Source organism: Falco biarmicus, chromosome 1 (genome assembly GCF_023638135.1).
Source record: "Falco biarmicus isolate bFalBia1 chromosome 1, bFalBia1.pri, whole genome shotgun sequence".
NCBI lineage: Eukaryota > Metazoa > Chordata > Aves > Falconiformes > Falconidae > Falco > Falco biarmicus.
Genome location: NC_079288.1, coordinates 51,339,318 through 51,357,657, shown reverse-complemented (window position 1 = coordinate 51,357,657; position 18,340 = coordinate 51,339,318). Strand labels below are relative to the sequence as shown.

The 18,340-nt window shown below is 47.5% G+C and overlaps 1 protein-coding gene across 1 annotated transcript; it reads left to right on the top strand.

Moving 5' to 3' along the window:
* The first annotated feature begins 1,229 nt into the window (after positions 1–1,229).
* SRP72 (signal recognition particle 72) lies at positions 1,230–16,723 on the top strand. The gene is made up of 19 exons (XM_056336999.1): positions 1,230–1,410; positions 2,616–2,736; positions 4,818–4,941; positions 5,745–5,888; positions 6,667–6,778; positions 7,969–8,000; positions 8,625–8,749; positions 8,842–8,899; positions 9,079–9,210; positions 9,609–9,737; positions 10,243–10,315; positions 10,871–10,935; positions 11,947–12,042; positions 12,483–12,586; positions 13,783–13,860; positions 14,524–14,661; positions 14,913–14,950; positions 15,299–15,458; positions 16,467–16,723. Exons 1-19 carry the CDS (start codon positions 1,293–1,295, stop codon positions 16,639–16,641), a joined length of 2,022 nt encoding a protein of 673 aa, XP_056192974.1. The 5' UTR covers positions 1,230–1,292; the 3' UTR covers positions 16,642–16,723.
* Positions 16,724–18,340: the final 1,617 nt, after the last annotated feature.

The window sequence follows — 18,340 nt, the reverse complement described above, 5'->3', positions numbered from 1 at the left end:
TATTGGGGTTTTTTTCTCTTATTTAATGTGGCTGTCGTTCCTGTTGAAGAGATGTCAACAGATTACTCCGTAGTCCTTTGGAGCAAGTGATGTTTGTCTCGTTTACTTTGGGCTACTCTATAAGAAGAGGTTCAGTACTCCAGCACAGTAGGAGTTGCGCTGTGCTGGCTTTGCTGGTCCCACCTCACACCTGCAGTTTATCTTCAGTTTGTGTTTGAAGTCCAAATTCTGCTATGTTGGTATTGCTATAAAAAGCGATAGCTACCTTCACCTTCTGACAAATTTTTATTGAAGAGAAACAGCCTTTGAAACATTTGTAATCACTGGTGACATTTCTGAAACCTGACAGCTGCCTTTTAGCAGAAGCAAGGGGAATTGGTGGAAAATCCCCTCGGTGGGGGCAGTTGCTCCCTTCCCCCTCCCCATGCTTTGAAGCCGATTTTATGTTAACATCAACAAACCCTTTTGCTTCAGTTCTGCTGCACTGATACTTCAAAATAGGTTAATGTTACCATTGGCTTAGTATCAAACTGTAAGAGGGACTGTGTTTCATACCACAATTATGTATTTACCCAGCACTGAAAATACATTACATCTTCAACAGAGAAGGAATATCAAAACTTTACCTAAAACAAGAGGTTCCTTTTGTCTGGTGTTTCCAGACACACGGCATTTCAAATCCGTCCCTCCAAGCCCACCCTGCCCTCCTACTTACTATGCAAATCGCATGCTTAAGGATAGAACAATACTAAACTTCATTATATGACTCCTTTTTAAGGAGAAAGCATAACATTACAGAAAAAGAATGGTTACTGCAAACTTTCGAAGACAACTGCCTTACACAGAGAAAGGAAATGGTCTTGGTTTTTTTAGTTTACTCTGAGAGGGGGAAAAGCGTTGGTTAAAGTCTTAACCGGCAGAAAAAAAAAAAAGTTCCTCAGAAAAAACACTGGAAGAGAAGCGGAGCCGAGGGACTGGGCAGTAACCGAGGGGCCAGAGCTGCGCGCAATGTTTTCACGAAGCCAAACCGCACGCGCGCTGCCGGACGTACCAGGGCAGAGGCTGAGCGCGGCGGCGGACGCGGCCGTGCACCAGCCCCGCGGGCGGGCCCCCGGTACCGGCCGCGCTCGGGAGGCCGGGGGGGGGGCGGCTGAGGGGCCGGGCCGGGGCCCGCCGCGGAACCGCAGGAGGCCCGCAGGCGCCGCGACGTGGCGGCCCGTGCGCGCGGCACTTCCGCTTCCGGGGCAGCCGCCGGCCCCGCCCCCCGGCGTGTTTCTCCACCCCGTTCCAAGATGGCGGCAGCAGCGGCGGCGGCCGGCGGCGCGGGGGCCGCGGCGGCGCTGTGGAGCGAGGTGAACCGCTGCGGCCAGAACGGCGACTTCGCCCGCGCGCTCAAGTCCGTTAACAAAAGTGAGTGAGTACAGGAGTGCCGCCCCCCGCCGCCGCGTCGGGCCGGGCCCTGCCGCGCCGCGGGGTCGCGCACCGCCGGGAGAAGGCGGCCTGCGGGCCGGGCGCCCGTGTCCCGCCCCCGCCCTCCCCGCCTCACATCTCTCCCGGGGCGCCGCTCCCCGCGGTCTCTGCCCGGGCGGGCTTGACCTAGCACGGGGGCAGGGCGGCGGGGACACGGCTGCGCTCCGGTTGCCGCCTGTGGGTTCCGTGCCGGGCCCGGGAGCAGGGTTGCGGGTCCCGGCGGCGGCCCGGCGCGCTTCCCGAGGCTTTCCTGGGCTGGGGGGGGGGAGGCAGAAGCGGGTGGGGGAGCCGAGCAGGGCAGCCCCCCAGGCCCTGCTCCTGCCCCGGGACCATCGGTGGCTTCTGTTGCATCCCGCAGCCCTTGCTGTGGGCCAAGCCTTCCGAGCTACTCCTGGGTTTTCCTTCAGTTTTGAGCGTAGGAGGAAGAGCTTTTCCCCTGGGAACTAGAGGAGTAGTGGTGTGTGTATGGACCAGTAGAGTCGGGAGCGATAACGTGCTCGAGTGTGGGAGTCCACACTGAGATGTTTTGCTTTGATAGTTTGGCATCCAAAATGGGACTGCAATAGAGGGCATGTTATGGCTTAAAGTTCTGTCTTTGCCATTTGTAGGGAGTAGGGGCTCCTCTCCTGTTCCAGCGCATCTGAGAGTTGGGATCACATGAACAAATCAAACCACCAAAACATATTTCTCTCTCGTTAGTTCTTCTCCCTCACTGTCTTCCACTGGCAGAAGGCATATAAAGTGGGTGCCTGTCTAGAGCCATGCTGTTCTTCTATATCAGGTGTTTTTCTTCCTGCATACGCTTTACGTGGCACTCAGGCTTTGGCACTGTGTTCTCTGCTTGGAAGTGAAATGCCAGTGAAAGGTTTGTTCCGCTGTGTACAGCTCCTTTGGTGCAGCTCTGCTCCAGGCATGTTAGCACAGTGGTCACTTTGGGTTAGTTTAGTATTTATACTGGATTCTTTATCCTGACAGAATTTGTTTCATGATCTGAGCCAAAGCAACCCATACCAGGACCATTTTAAATTGACGTGACAGCTCTCTGTGATGGGTTTTTGCAACTGTAAAAGCATATGGCTCTTATGGACCCATAGTGTGACTAATAATGAGTTAGAGCATTGTGTTGAAACTGATTTTCCCTCCAGTACTGCAGATCAACAAAGACGATGTGACTGCACTTCAGTGTAAAGTAGTGTGTCTTATCCAGAACGGGAACTTCAAGGAAGCCCTCAGTGTAATAAACACCCACACTAAAGTGTTAACCAGGTGAGTTGTGTTTTGCTGTACTCCACGAAATATGAAACAGCAAGTCCTTGAGAAGCTGCTGCAGCTTCAGTGGTAGGGACTAATAGGCAGCAAAATAAAGAGCAGGAGGTGCTCACAGCCCTTGGGATTGGGCTTCTCAGTGAAACATTGATTTATTCAAGGTGTGAGAGGTGGTCTGGATGAGTCTGAGAGAGTCTAATATCTTGCTGTTACTGTTGAAGGGATTGTTTCTAATCTAGTTTTCAGCCACCTTCATGAGCTGATTCTGCTCATTGACGTGGTTGAACACCATAGCTGGTACAAGGGAAGAAGACGGGTCTCACAGGGAGTGAAGAGAGAAGGAAAAAGCCCTTGCCAGTGGCAGTAAGAGCTGTTAGCTTTGCTTGTCTGTCTCATCATGCTGCTCCTTGGGGTCCTTTCTTCAACAGTCTGAAGGTACTGCTTAGCTTTTGGGGTGATGCAAGCCCTTTGTGTACGTTCGCAAAATCAGGACCTTGGAGACCACTTGTGTCTGGGAACAGGTCAGGCTTCCTATTTGTGTCATTTAAGCAGAATCTAATTTTCTTCCTAAAAAAGGTGCTCTTTGTGCAATGACTAGGATGAAAACTGCTACCTAAGAACTGCCTGGCAACAAAATTTTTGTATTTCAGATACTGGTTCTATTAAGGACTTTCTAGTATCAGTGTGATGAAATACACCCTCATTTTTGTTCACAGCTCTATAAAATGTAATTACCTTATTCACAAATCCATTATTTCCTGGAGCGACAGGGAGTAATGCCTCTTCTAGAAGAGCGAATTTCTTTTACCTAGTTATTATGTACCAGTACTTTTCTTTCGTACACGTGTCAGACAAAAGGTGGGGAAGTGGCTCCAGCTTACATGCTGTGCTGAGAGGGAGCTGGAAGAGACCTGAGGTAAAACACAAGTGTATATGCTTGTGGACAGAGCACTTCTAATGCCAGGGGTCCCATTAGGGCCACAACTGCTTTCTGAAACCTGAAAGAGTAGTTGCAGCATGTATGTTGCCATCTGACTGAGCTGTAGGTCAACGCTTACAAGTTTCTTAGCTTGTTTTTTTAGTAGATGGTGAGGAGTAGGAGTAATTTCTCTAAATTCAACTGGCTTCAGAGTTCTCTAGAATTTCTTTAGCTTTGCTCTGCCGTGTGTCTGTCTGTGTATCTTGCAGAGCAGGGAAAGTGGTGGTTCTTGCTCTGTCTTGAAGTTGTCCTGTCCCGTACTGAGGCTGGCCCACTGCTTTGCTTTAATTCTTAATGCCATTCATTTCTTTTCAGACTCCCTTAATACTCAGCTGGACTGAGATAATTGTAAATAGGCAAAGAAATAGCCGGTGACAAGTGGCAGCAGTCGTGAACTAAGGGAATCACTGATTAATTTTCTTTTGGCTTAAGTGGTAACTTGCGGTGTAGGTGGAACATAGTATTCAAGGCTCTGCTCATTTGATAAAGCTTCCCTGCTGGTGTGAGCTTGCTTTGAAGCCAATTTTATGTTAACATCAACAAACCCTTTTGCTGCACTTCTCCTGCACTGATATTTCAAAATAGGTTAATGTTACCATTGGCTTAGTATCAAACTATAAGAGGGACTGTGTTTTATACAATTTCCTTTCTCTGTGTGAGGCAGTTGTCTTCGAAAGTTTGCAGTAACCATTCTTTTTCTGTAATGTTATGCTTTCTCCTTAAAAAGGAGTCATATAATGAAGTTTAGTATTGTTCTATCCTTAAGCATGCGATTTGCATAGTAAGTAGGAGGGCAGGGTGGGCTTGGAGGGACGGATTTGAAATGCCGTGTGTCTGGAAACACCAGACAAAAGGAACCTCTTGTTTTAGGTGAAGTTTTGATATTCCTTCTCTGTTGAACACAAAGCAGATGTAATGTATTTTCAGTGCTGGGCAGATACATAATTCAGTAATCTGGGATCATGTGCTCTCACCTCTGGTGTTTGGCTCTGGTTATGTAGCGGTGAGTAGTAAGGGCTGCTTAAGCAAGTGTGTTCAAGTGGGTGAATGCTTTGAATGAAGACTACAGGGCGTGCTGTCAGCCTTTGTCTTGTCTTTGCAGTGACATTATTGCCTTTGAGAAGGCCTACTGTGAATACAGGTTGAATCGTATTGAAAATGCTCTCAAGACCATTCAGAGTGCCAGCCAGCAGACAGACAAACTGAAGGAGCTTTATGGACAAGTGGTAATTACAAGCTTTTCTTCCTGGTGGGAGTTTTATATGCTGGATGCCTTGTCCCCCTTCTAATGTAGGGCAAGTGTGGGGACAGAATTTCCTTCTCTGCTTTGAAGGTAAGAAGAGGTGCAGTTCCCAACTGGTCCAGCTTCTGTTGAGCTTCAGTCACCTGTTGCTAGAGACAGAGTTGTCATCTTACTGCCACTGAACCAAAGCAGTACATTTGTGACTCCCTCTCCCTTCCTGGGTCTGGCCTGATAATAGTAATCTGGCTCATGGGGGATGGAAGAGAGCTGATGAGATTTATTTGTGGTTGAGCCATTTGCCTGCATTAGGTACTTGTCCAGGAATGGTTTGTGGGACCTGACATCTTGGGTGTTGGGAGGGAAGCAGAAAAGAAGTTCTGTTTCTTCTCTGGTTCTCCCTGGTTAATCAGCACAGTTTTGTGAAGAACTGGCTGTCGTCTTTTAGCTGCATGAAAGACCATTCCTTTAATACCTCTCACAGAGATGTGAAGTGATCTGGAAAAAGGCTGTTTGAAGGCAAAACTGTGTAAACTGCTGCTTTTGAAGAAGCTATTTTAGGAGTAAGAACTGTGCTGTTTCTGTGCAGGTGTCTGGTGTCATTGCTTGAGTCCTTGTACAAATATCTGTAGAGTTTGCCCTTAAAAGTAGATGCAAAATTTTAGTTCTGTCAGCTGAAAACATATGATGGTCCCCTGTCCCCAGTTCACGGGGAGGGAGTAAGGGGGCTGTAGTTACTAGTGTACACAGGGAAATACTATTCTGAAGCTAATCCCTTTCCCTTCTCAGTTGTACAGGTTGGAGCGTTATGATGATTGTCTGGCTGCATACAGGGATCTCATCCGCAACTCTCAGGATGAGTATGAGGAAGAGAGAAAAACCAACCTCTCTGCTGTTGTGGCAGCACAAAGCACGTGGGAGAAGGTGATGCCAGTAAGTAAGTGTGTGTGTGTATGTGTGTAGGAGTGAGAGCCAACGAATAAAGGGTATGGAATCATAGATATTTAACAGAATAGAAATGTGTTCATGTCTCTTAATGACTTCTGAGCGTATTGAAGATCACCTAGTGCTTTTCTTGTATGGAGGAATAAATGTTGTTATTGTTCATGAGTTACACTTACACATCACTTGATCTCTAGTAGACTCATATTATTAGATGTCAAAGCAGAGCACAAGTACATCTCTCTGAGCCTGCGTTAGGCAGAACACCTGTGATGACTAGCGTTTCCCCCTGTCTCATTACCCTCTTGCCCAGGGTAAAGTTAACTGGCCGGATTACCTAGCTGTGCTTGGGAATATTTTTATTAATGAACAGTGCAGACTGTAATGTTTTCATTTTTTCAGAAGTCTTTGTCTTTGGAGGGGTGTGCACAGCATTCTCAGCTTTCTATTCAGTGTTGTGGATCCACTTTCTAGTTCTCTAGAGTAGTGGTCCTTACCTGCCTTCTTCCAGCAGCCTGAGTAGTCCCCAAGTTCAGGCTTGAGTGTCATTCATGCCTTGTCAGTTGCCTCTGACTTTGTACAGTGTGAGGGAAGATCCTTTGCACTGTGACTTATTTGCCAGGTGTGTGCCCTTTTAAAATTGCCTCTGATTGTATTTTGCAAGGACTAGTTTGAATGTACATGAAAACTGTAGTTTGTGTCCGTTGCCTGTTAAATCTGTCTAGATCAATTGGTGTTTATTCAGTATTACATTTGCTTTTCATGCTAGGAGGATTTGGGCCTTCGAGAAGCTACCTACGAGCTGTGTTATAACAGTGCATGTGCATTGATTGGGCAAGGAAAGTTGAATGAAGCAATGAAAAAACTACAGAAAGCAGAAGGTAAAAACATGGTGAGGTGAGAGGGAAGCTTTGTGTGGTAGAAGTAGTTACTTGTTCTCTATAGACAAACTTACTTAGAGGGAAAGAGATTCTGAAAACTTAAATCCTGCTGCTGGTCAGTTTTTGTTGTAGCTTTCCCGATGTTTCCTGACAGAACTGGTGTTTCTGTAGAAGCGTTCCTCTGCAGCTCTTTTCCAGAGCCATGCAGCACGTAGAGTCTCCTAACTCTGTTACAGCCCCCTGGTTGGTGTTCAGTGCCTTTAAGCAGTTTTTTGAAGTAGGAAGTAGACATGAGTGTGGTCTGTTCTCATAAGCATGAAATGTTTCACCTATTCTAATGTCTGGTTTTTTAGTATATGTATATATGTAAACATACACTATAAAAAAAACCCAACAACTTCATGGTCTGAATTAGATATGAAATTAGTATAAGCCAATAAATGAACCTTTTTGTAAAGAGGATTTTTTTCCTACGAGGTGAAAGGGGGATTTTGTATGTGTTTAAAAAAAAAAAGGCAAAAAAAAAAAAAAAAGGCTGGGGAGGAGAATTAGGAAGAATTAGTTTCTTTCTGATCTAATTGCTCTTGCAGGTATATAGGTCAGTCTGTTGTCCCGATTTTGATGGTAGAATAGCAGCTTTCCCATATAACTGGTTTATTAAGCATGTGTAATTTGAGCCTATATGTGATAATAGTCCTTTGGAGAGCAAAGCAAGTGATGTTACGGTGAGGTATATGGGAAAGTTAAGTGGCTGGTGTGTGTACAGAAAAGTGATGGAATTGCTGCTCCGTAAAGGGTGGTGTAATGTGAGTATTGCAGTTTTGCAGCACTTAAAATAACTCCTAAGATGGTGAGTGCAGTTGCAGCTGAGTGATCCCTATGGAAAAGATGAGGAGCTAGGTTTAAGGAAATTTGCTCAGGGGTGGAAAATGAGTGTGTGACTCCATTCCCAGAAGGCAGCTCTGGGAGAGACAGTATCTCCTGTGCATTTAGTATTTCTTCTGCATCATCTAGTCATCTTGCTCAGGCTCAGTCCCATCCCTAATCAGTCTTGTAGTCTGATGTGCCTTTGTAATGCTGCAGAAGTTTCAGGGATACATAAAAAAAAGTATATGGTCCCCCATGCTTCTAGGCAGTTTTTTGCCCTAAAGCCTTCTGAATTGTGTTCTTCAATTTGGTTTTCCTTCTAGACCTGTGTCGCCAATCGCTGTCAGAAGATTCTGTAAGTTCTTGATGTTGTTCTGGAAAGTGCTCGCTTTGCACCAGCATGAACGAGGGTGCTCTCATAAAGTGTACTGCAGATAGCCAGAGGATAGCCGAAGCTGCGGTGCAGGGTTACCCTGCAAGACCTGCTACTGCTGCTGGTTCCAGCTTGTGAGGCTGGGGCAGCAGCCATGGCTGTTTGCAGAAGGGGAGCTAATGCTGCAAACTGATTGCTGCTGTGTGCCTTGCACAGTTGCCTGTGCTGGTGCGGGCAGGAGGGGTACAGGTCATTCGAAACCTCCCTGTGACCCACCCCTGCTGAGGATGAACACGCTGGGTGGGTGGTGGGAAACAGGAAATTTGTAATCACGGTTGTTGGTTCAAGCAGAGGGGCAGATTCAGTGCACAAATTAAGGGTATCTTCAGATTCTTGCAGGAGCAGGTGAAGCTTTCTTTTCTCCTGGTTTAACCCAGATATGCTTGTGTTTGTGCTGTGGTTACAGCCTTCACCTGTAGTAGCTGGGATACCTTGCTGCTAATACTGCCCAGGATAGCTCATAGATGGTTGCTAGCAGAATGCTGAAGCCAGGGGAAGAGAGGTGAGATGGCAGCTTCATTTCTTTTTGCCTTGATTTGCTTTCAGGATGTGACAGAGGAAGACATTGAGGCTGAACTGGCCATTATTCATGGTCAGATGGCTTATATCATGCAACTGCAGGGTCGTACAGAGGATGCTCTACAGCTCTACAATCAAATAATCAAGTTGAAGTAAGGGCTTTTCTAAAACAAATGCTCAGTCTTGCATTTGTAGAAAGACCACTGCTTAATAACGATGTGCTTTCTACTTTTCTTACCTGCAGGCCAACAGATGTAGGACTCCTTGCTGTCATTGCGAATAACATCATCACCATTAACAAGGTATAGAATTACCTTGCTGCTTTCAAGGGGGTTACTCAGCTTGCTTCTCTGCTTCTGTCTAGAGAAGGGAAATAACTAGGAAAGACTCTTTCCTAAAGAGTAGTTAATTTGCAGACCCAGAGACCTTTTCTTCTTCAAGGAATGTAGTGAAATCTTCTAATGATGTGTCATTTCCCCAGGACCAAAATGTTTTTGACTCAAAGAAGAAGGTGAAGCTGACCAATGCAGAAGGTGTTGAGCATAAACTTTCTAAGAAACAGCTTCAGGCGATTGAATTCAACAAAGCTTTGCTGGCAATGTACACTAACCAGGTGGGCGAAACTGATCTGCAGTAAATAGCTACAGATGTACTCCACAGGAGTTTGGCTAGGCAAAAATGAATATGCAGCTGTTCTGTGTCAGAAGATAAGACAACTTGTTTTAGGCACATAAGTGAGGAGAAAAAAAAATTATCCCTAAAAGAACAGCCAGCTTATTGTGTAGTGACTTGAGTGTTGCTGTAGGGAGGGTGGTGTGGAGATGACTAGAGACAGAAGGGCTGTGTGGGGTTCTTAGATGCATCTGAAGTGCCGCCAAGAGGACTTGTCTTGTTCTGTGTATGCATTTCAGGGAAGCCATCAATAACATCTTAGATAAAACTGGTATGTTAGCCTTGCATTAGGTGCTTGCAGAGGTTAAGAAAAATGTGTTCTCTCTTCCCACTTCTCAGGCAGATCAGTGCCGCAAGCTGTCAGCAAGCCTGCAGTCACAGAGTCCTGAGCATCTGCTCCCTGTGCTTATCCAGGCAGCCCAACTGTGTCGCGAGAAGCAGCATGCAAAGGCTGTAGGGCTTCTGCAGGTAGGTTCAGAGAAAGTTGGCCAAGCTCTATTTAAACTTGTGCTTTGTGGTCTCCTTTGCTGTATCCTTTAGTTTTTGTCTGGTTTAAATTTTGCAGGGTATCTGACTGTGCTTATTTTGGTTTGGTTTAACGCTGCTGGAAAGCATTTATACCCAACTGAACGATGCTGCTTTTAAGGGGAAATAGTTCCCTTGCACCTCTTGATTTTTAGGCTTGGGAAGCTGTAGTAGACTTCTAGGGTAAGCAGTGGGCTCTGCTGCCCTGCTTGCAAGTGCTTTGCAACAGTCTCTGTTTTGGAGGGAGTGAGTGGCCTGGGACAGAAATCTGAGAGGATGATGGGCCACTGGTACACTTTGGAACCTTCTGCTGTGTGCTGAAGCCTGCCAGTGCTGGAAAGCTTCCTTTGGCTGTTGCCGGTTTGCTGTGACTGAGCTTGAGATATGATTCAGCAGAGCAGCAACCTGGTACCCACACACATGTTGAATTCTTTCTTCTGTCTCTCAGGACTTTGCAGACCAGCACCCTGCCAGTGCAGCTGAGATCAAGCTGACGATGGCCCAGCTAAAAATTGCTCAAGGTATCCAGTGTCCTCCATTGTTGCAAGATGTTTGCACGTGATAATGGTACAAGGGATGAGAAAAACAGGCTTTAGGGTGATCTTTGCTGCAGTTACAGTTGTGACAGGGGGCGAGCAGAGATGCTTTCAGTCAGGTATTCTATATATATGGCTATGGCAGAATGTGCTCACGGCTTAATGTCTGGATGTCCATGCTCCACAGGTCTCTGGCACACAGTCTTTGTGAGTAATAGGGCTAAATCTGTTCTGGAGCAGGAGGGTCTTGGGAGCAGTGGGGGCTCTCTGATGGTACCATTCCTGTGTACAGTCAGATGGCAGAGTTGCTCTTGGAAGAGAAGACCCTGCCTGCAAAAGCTTGCTTCTGAACCCTTGCAGGATGTGGCAAGGGTGGAAGAGTCCTTTGTGTGGAGGCCTGCCCTTTATTCCTGGGAAAGGGGGAGGTGTTCTGAGAAGGGGACTGTTATGTCCCCATTGTTTACCTTTGGCTGGAAGTTTACTGGCGGGGTGAAGTGTTACCACACCATTCAGAGCATATTCCTCTGGTCTCTCTTATAGGCAGTGTAACCAAAGCCTGCATGATCCTGAGGAGCATAGAAGAACTGCAGCACAAGCCTGGTATGGTAAGCAAAACTCAGTCTGAACTGTGTGAGGTTTTTCCCTTGTAGCACAGCTTTGTACTGCCCGCTCCTTGTTGCCTCTTCCCTGTGGTTTTCACTTGAACTGAGTGTTTGCAGGGATTTTGAGCCCATCTTCCTTGTTTTGGACAAAGGTGGGATTATAACTTGCATCAGGTGGCCTGAACTTAGCCACAGAAGTACTCTGCCTGTCAGCAGAGATGTACTCTGCCTGTCAGCAGAGATGCTCTCTGGCTATGTTCCCACTCTCTCACAGTCCCTTAGACCTGCGTGTTGCCTGGATTTACTTGCATAACATGACTGGAGCTGCTTCCCTGGTATGTACTTTTGGGATGTTCTTGAAGCAGCTTTAGAACAACAGATATTGGGGAGAAAGTGCCGTGTGTTCCATCCCCACAGCATCAGCCCGATCTGCACACATGTCCTCATACGGTATTCATGTTTGATGACCTTGAAAATGCTCATGTACTGTATAAGCCTTTTGTGTGGAGGCTGATAGTTGTAGATCTGTTCCAATTGCAAGTGTGAATGGTCAAAGTAATTTATAGGGGCAGTCAGCAACACCAGCTCTTTGCCTTGAGTCACCTCTGGTTGTGACTGGGATGTAGACAAACAGGTGGTGTCTGTATCGTCTCTTCAGTGCCAATTTCTTTTTTTGTGGCTCTTAGGATAGAGAATGTGGGAAGAAAAGGGGTTTCTAACAAAACTGTCCAGTGGCAAGCAAAGAAAGTGCCAAGACAAGGAGGTTCTTTCCGTGAATGCAGTCTTAAGGTTGTACCGTAGGAGGAGGATTGTTGGGGTCATTTCTTTGGGAGTGACCTGGGTAGGAAGGTATCACCTGGGTATCCTGCCTGTTAGCACAGCTGGTTTTTAGGGACAGAGCAGGAGGCTTACATTAACAATACTTTTAGGAAATCCCGTCAGTTAACTGCTGACTCTCTGGCTATAGATGGCTTGTTTGAAGATGTGCTGTAAGCAGCTCTTGAATGTTTGCAGGTGTCTGCGTTGGTGACTATGTACAGTCACGAAGAGGACATTGACAGTGCAATTGAGGTCTTCACACAGGCTATCCAGTGGTATCAGCAATTCCAGGCAAGTAAAACCAGAGGAGTTAACGTGCAAGGATTTGTCTCAGTTTTTTTCTAGCTGGTCCAGCTCAGCTTCTCCTGTTTATGCTTAGCCCCAGCGGCTCATCCAGTTGGGGTTTTAGAGACCTGTTGGCTCCTGTTTTGTGAGCGTTCGTTTTATTTTAGATAAGCTGTGCAACACCTGTCAGATGGGGAGAGTGGTGGCTGTGGGTGCCCAAAGGTAGCAATCAGGCCCTCTTCCTGATAAGAAAGTGTTGTGGAGCAGCAGGCTGCCTTGTGCCATGCAGTTCTGCCTCACATCCTAGAGTACAAAGGTGGTGTCCTTTCTGTGTGACAGGATGCTAACTCAGTTCTCCTTGGTCAGGTCTTGGGCATTAAAGCCAGCTAGAGCTGGGCTCCATGCTGTGATAATGAGGAGCTAATGGTGGCTGCTGTGTCTTTCAGCCAAAGTCTCCTGTCCATTTGTCACTGATAAGGGAAGCTGCCAACTTCAAACTAAAGCACGGCAGGAAGAAGGAAGCAATCAGCGACTTGGAGGAGCTCTGGAAGTGAGTTGGGTGGTTGCTGAACAGGGAGCTCTCTGGAGTGAGACAGTGTCTTGACTGTGTGTGTTGATGTTGACTGGTTGGTTGACTGGTAACTGTCCTTTAGAGTTGATTTTGCACAGGGGCATTTTTGCAATGAAAAGCCATATTTTGGAAGGAGAATTAATTTGATCTATAGCTAATGTTCACTTGAAACCCTGCTTGACTTGTCCCAGAAACCTCTTGTGTGCAGTGAAGGTTGTTTTGGAGACTGGGATGCATCGTTTTTTGTAGTGCTACATGAACTGTGGATGTCTAGGTTTTAGTTTTTGTTACGCACTTGATGGAATCTTTTCTGGGGGATTGCTGACTTGCTTTTGCTATTATGAACTGAGAGATTTTTGTCTTTTATTGTGTCATGGTTTAACCCCAGCCAGTGACTAAGCACCACACAGCTGCTTGCTCACTCTCCCAAGTGGGGTGGGGGAGAGAATTAGAAAAGTAAAAGTGAGAAAGCATGTGGGTTGAGATAAAGGCAGTTTAATAGGTAAAGCAAAAGCTGTGCAAGCAGAGCAGAACAAGGGATTCATTCCCCACTCCCCATGGGCAGGCAGGTGTTCAGCCATCCCCAGGAAGGCAGGGCTCCATCACGCGTAATGGTGACTTGGGAAGACAAACATCATGGCTCCAGATGTCCCCCTTCCTCCTTCTTATTCCCCCAGCTTTATATACTCAGCATGATGTTCTATGGTATGGAGTATCCCTTTGGTTTGTTCGGGTCTGCTGTTCTGGCTGCGTCCCCTCCCAATTTCTTGTGCCCCTTCAGACCTCTTGCTAGCAAAGCCTGAGAAACTGGAAAGTCCTTGAATTAGTATAAATAGTACTTAGCAACAACTAAAAAATCTGTGTGCTATGAACATTATTTTCACTCCAAATCCAAAACACACCACTGCACCAGTTACTAAGAAAATTAACTATCCTAGCTGAAACCAGGACACATTGCCTGCTTCATGATACTGTGGAGATGTCTGCACCTCTTTTTGTCCACACCAGTGATGTTTAGTGCTCTGGAGGAGACCATGGACTTGACATGCCTGTCTCCACAGATAGCAGCTATGCTGCAGCAGCAAGCACTGCATGGTGATACCAGCCTTTGGGATGAGTGTGTACCTTGGTAACTTGGTCCTTTTCATTTTTTTTTTCTTTCCCCCCCTACAAAGGCAAAACCCAAAAGATGTGCATACTCTGGCACAGCTCATCTCTGCCTACTCCCTGGTAGACCCTGAAAAAGCTAAAGTGTATCCTTTTGATGGTGGTATAAGAGCAAAGAAAGAGATGTTTGGACATTGCTCCCTTGGATTTCTGCTGTGCGGGGAATACAGACTCACTCTCACCTGAAGAAAGGCAAGGAACATCTCCAGAACAGCTATATATCCAGGTCAAGTTGTCTGGAGCTAGATTATTTCCCTAATTGCCTTGATTACTGTGGGATCCCAGGATCATTTTGTCTTTGGCCTCCTTCTCTCTGAGAATTAGTAACTTAAGACTAGGTGGAACCAAAATAGGAGCTCTTCCCAGTCTGTTGTGTTGGAATCTTAAACCTGTGGTAGTAATGCAGGATAAAAAAAAAAAAAAAGTGCCTGATAAAATAAGCTCTCACTGACCCAAAATACCAGGTTCATATACTGCTTTTGCCACCCTGTGCAGGTTTCAGAGGTGGTTGCTGCTTCTGTCCCTGTATCAAAGGAGGGAAAAATGAGGCAGATGGCAATTAAGCAGCTCATCCCAGTTTGTGTGGGAAGCTGGTGAGAGAGACAGAACTAGGCTTGTAGGTCTGCCTGGTGTCTGCATTGCTTACAGGCCAGATCTGTTCAAGCTGAAGTTGTCTGTTGGTATCTGGACAAACCTGGATGATTATCTTTTTGCTTGCTAGTTTGCATTCCTGAACTTGCCCCTTGCAGTCTTAGCAAACACTTGCCTTCCTCGGACACCCTGTCACTGAAAGTAGATGTTGATGCGCTGGAAAACTCCCATGGAGCAACCTATGTTCGGAAGAAAGCTGGGAAGCTCACTGGAGACAACCAGCAGAAGGAGCAAGGGTAAATCAGGCTGCTGTAGCTCTGGTGCAGTCACTTTTTGGGCTGCCACAAGAACTACACCTGGTGTGGTGGGGGCATTGCTGTTGACGGGAGACTGGTGGAAAGGGAGACCGCTGTTTTAACTGCAAGGAGCTTCAGGTAGCAGCAGACCAAGGTTTGAGAAAGATGAGAATGGTTTAGCTTCTTCCAGAGCTATTTTTTGTTGACTTGTCTGCTGTGTCACAGTGGCTGTTTCCCTTCTTGCTTTTCAGCCAAGGGGATATGAAGAAGAAGAAGAAAAAAAAGAAGGGTAAGTTGCATTTCCTAGCTGTTGACAGGGCACAGCTCCAGAGAGCTAGCCAGATTGTTTCTTCAAATAGCCACCCTTCAGCTTCCCAGGAGCAGGAGCCCTTGCTGGGACTGGGTCCCTGTGAACCTAGATCTTCATGATAGCTTGTTTGGATGGGGCATTTTTCCATCGAAGTGAGAGCAACACCCAGATAGGCTGATGCGGGTTGCTGGGCTCTTTGCCCCGCCCACCCCCCCCACCCCCACCCCCCACCCCCACCCCCCACCCCACCCCCCACGTGTATCCATTGGTGATGCCTCTCTAGTGCGTTGACCCGACTCTCATGTGCCGGCACTGCATGTTCTGCAGGAAAGCTGCCTAAGAACTATGACCCCAAGGTGACTCCCGACCCTGAGCGGTGGCTTCCAATGCGAGAGCGTTCCTACTATCGTGGACGGAAGAAGGGCAAGAAGAAGGATCAGGTTGGCAAGGGGACTCAGGGTTCAACCACAGCTGGCTCCTCTGAACTGTAAGTACCCATTTTGCAGGGTTTGGTGTGGGGAATCGCTCCTGGGTGGCTGGGAGGGCTGGGTTTGTGCTGCTTTTCTGTGCCTCTTGTCATGCCAGCTGTGGGTAGCACAAGTGAAACTGTACCTTGCCACTGGAACCTTCTACCATCTGTTCTTCCTGAAGATCCCTATAGGTTACTGAAACCCAAAATTATATTATAGTTGTGCTTGAAGGTGCCAGGGTGCAAATAAAATGCCCATAGTCTTTCAGTGTGCTTTTTTAGCTTTGATGATGAGATTGATTTTGCATGCTTTCTCTCAAGCTATTTGCTTTCAAGTCTTTTGCCAGCTGGAGAGCAATTAGCCATGATTTTGGAAAACACTCTATTTCCTTCTAAGCTGACTCTATTCAAGCTGGAATCAGGGTTTACCATTGTGTATGAGGCCTGACAGCAAGATGGTGACTTACTAGCATCTGAGAGAAGGAAGTACTTCTAAAATAATAGCAACACAGGGAATTGCCAGTGCTGTCTGATAGTTTCTCTTTATGCAGCCGTCTCAAAACAGAAGCATGAAAAGCCTTTTGTGGCACTGTTGGCTTGAGCAGTGTTTGCAAGGAGAGCTGGCACAAACATGCCTTTGTGTTTAAGGAGAGAGAAAGTATGTTGGGTTTGTACTGCCTGAGCGTGGGGGCCTGAAAGGCTTCCCATGTGTTGTGTGAGCTGTCCTGTGTCTGTTCAAAACTTAGCTTTGCTTTCAGTGTTGAGGACTTACGCTGTCTAGTGAACATCAGTTAGAAGGGGATTGCCTGCCCTTTCAGACATGTTCCCATCATCCATCAGCATTCTATATATGTTGAAGCTTATTTAAGATCTCCTTGCGTGAGTGCCCTCCCATACATAACACTACCTAATGCTGTCTTATGGGGCAGCTGCTATTTTTTTTGCTGTCAGCTTCCTGCAGTACTGCCACATCTTGCAGGTGGTTGTGAGCACATGTGATACCTCTTTCTCTCATCTTCCCTGCAGGGATGCCAGTAGGACTGCCAGCAGCCCACCTACCTCCCCTCGGCCCGGCAGCGCTGCAGCTGTATCGGCCACAAGTAACGTCATCCCTCCCCGGCACCAAAAACCAGCTGGTGCCCCAGCTACCAAGAAGAAACAGCAACAGAAGAAGAAGAAAGGGGCTAAAGGAGGATGGTAAAAAGCAGGATGTGTAACCTCCCTCCTTCAATAGGTGATGCTGGTTGCAGAATAAAGGTCAAAAGCAAGCGCTGGCGAAAGACTCTTGGCATCCAGATCTCTGTCCTGCCTGTCAGTGTTCTGGGGGGAGGTGGGCTGGTATAAGCACCATGCTGTGTCTGCTCACCGTATTTCCTTCCTCGTGCTTGCCCTCACTGTGACTTAGGGTATTGCCATCAAACTCAGACGCGGCCCCTGAGAAGAAATCTGTGTTGCCAAACATTTAAAAGATGTGGAATAATCAAGAACTTGAAATGTATGTTCCTCCTCTGTATGTTAGTGAAGGCATTCAACAGATTATCTGACAGTGTGTCTGTGTGACACAAGCACTGTCTTCTCTGTCTCATCCCAGTCAGTCATCGACCACTAACAAGCACAGGCACAAAGGGTCTTGGAAAACAACATATGGGCTGGATTATGCAGGAGAAGGTAATGTGAAGGGGGACAACAAGGCTGTTAGGAGAAAGCGCGGCAAAGCATGTGGCAGCTGACTTGGCGTCCCCTTTTCTGCAAGCCGGCTGCCTTATCCTGGGGGGCTTGGCAAAACAGGAGTGAGCTAAAACAAAGCGGCTGGTTGTGGTGATGGGCTGCATTGAAGAGGCATTGCACTTCCCAAGTGGGATCTGGTGGTGAGATGGAAGATGTGTCTGCTCTCCTGGTGCCCCACAGGGACCCCCTAAGCATCTCTTGAAACACGTGCTTTGGTCTGAATGTAGCAAAAACTTTTTTCAATATGTTGAGGTTTAACCCCAGCCGGCACCCAAGTACCATGCAGCTGCTTGCTGGCTCCCCCTCACCCAGAGGGATGGGAAGGAAGATTGGAAAGGAATGTAAAACTCGGGGGCTGAGATAAGAACAATTTAATAGGTAAAGCAAAAGCCGTGCACGCAAGCAAACCAAGGAATTCATTCACCACTCCCCATGGGCAGGCAGGTGTTTGGCCATCCCAGGAAGGCAGGGCTCCATCACGCGTAATGGTGACTTGGGAAGACAAATGCCATAATGCCAGAAGTCCCCTTCCTCCTTCTTCCCCCAGTTTATGTACTCGGTATGATGCCATATGGTATGGAATATCCCTTTGGCCAGTTTGGGTCACCTGCCCTGGCTGTGTCCCCTCCCAGTTCCCTGTGCTCCCCCAGCCCTCTGGCTAGCAGGGCCCAAGGAACTGACAAGTTTAGCATAAACATCACCCAGCAACAACTAAAAACATCAGAGCCAGAACACAGCACTGCACCAGCTACTAAGAGGAAAATTAACTCCATCCCAGCTGAAACCAGGACACCGTACATGGATGTTCAGTGTGTAGAAATAGCGCCTGGGGGAGAGTAGTCAGATGTCAGGCTAAAAGGGAAAGGCTGCTGTCCCGGGAAGAATGTAAAGGGCCCGAAGAGGTGGGAAGCAAGGGGAGTGTTGCTGTGGCTTAAAAAACCCCGACAGCACAGCCTGAGTGCCCACGGAGTCAAAGCCGAAGTGGAATCCGGCCTTTACCCTTGACTGGGAGCATCTGGGGAGGGGGCTGGGTCTGAAGGAGGAAGAGCGGGGCGCGGAGGAGCAGCGTTGGGAGGCGCTGGCAGCGGCCGTTGCTGGAGATGGCGCTCTCGGGGGTGCCCGGGGAGCGGGGGTGCCCGGCGGGTGCGGTTGCTGGAGGGTGACCCGGAGCG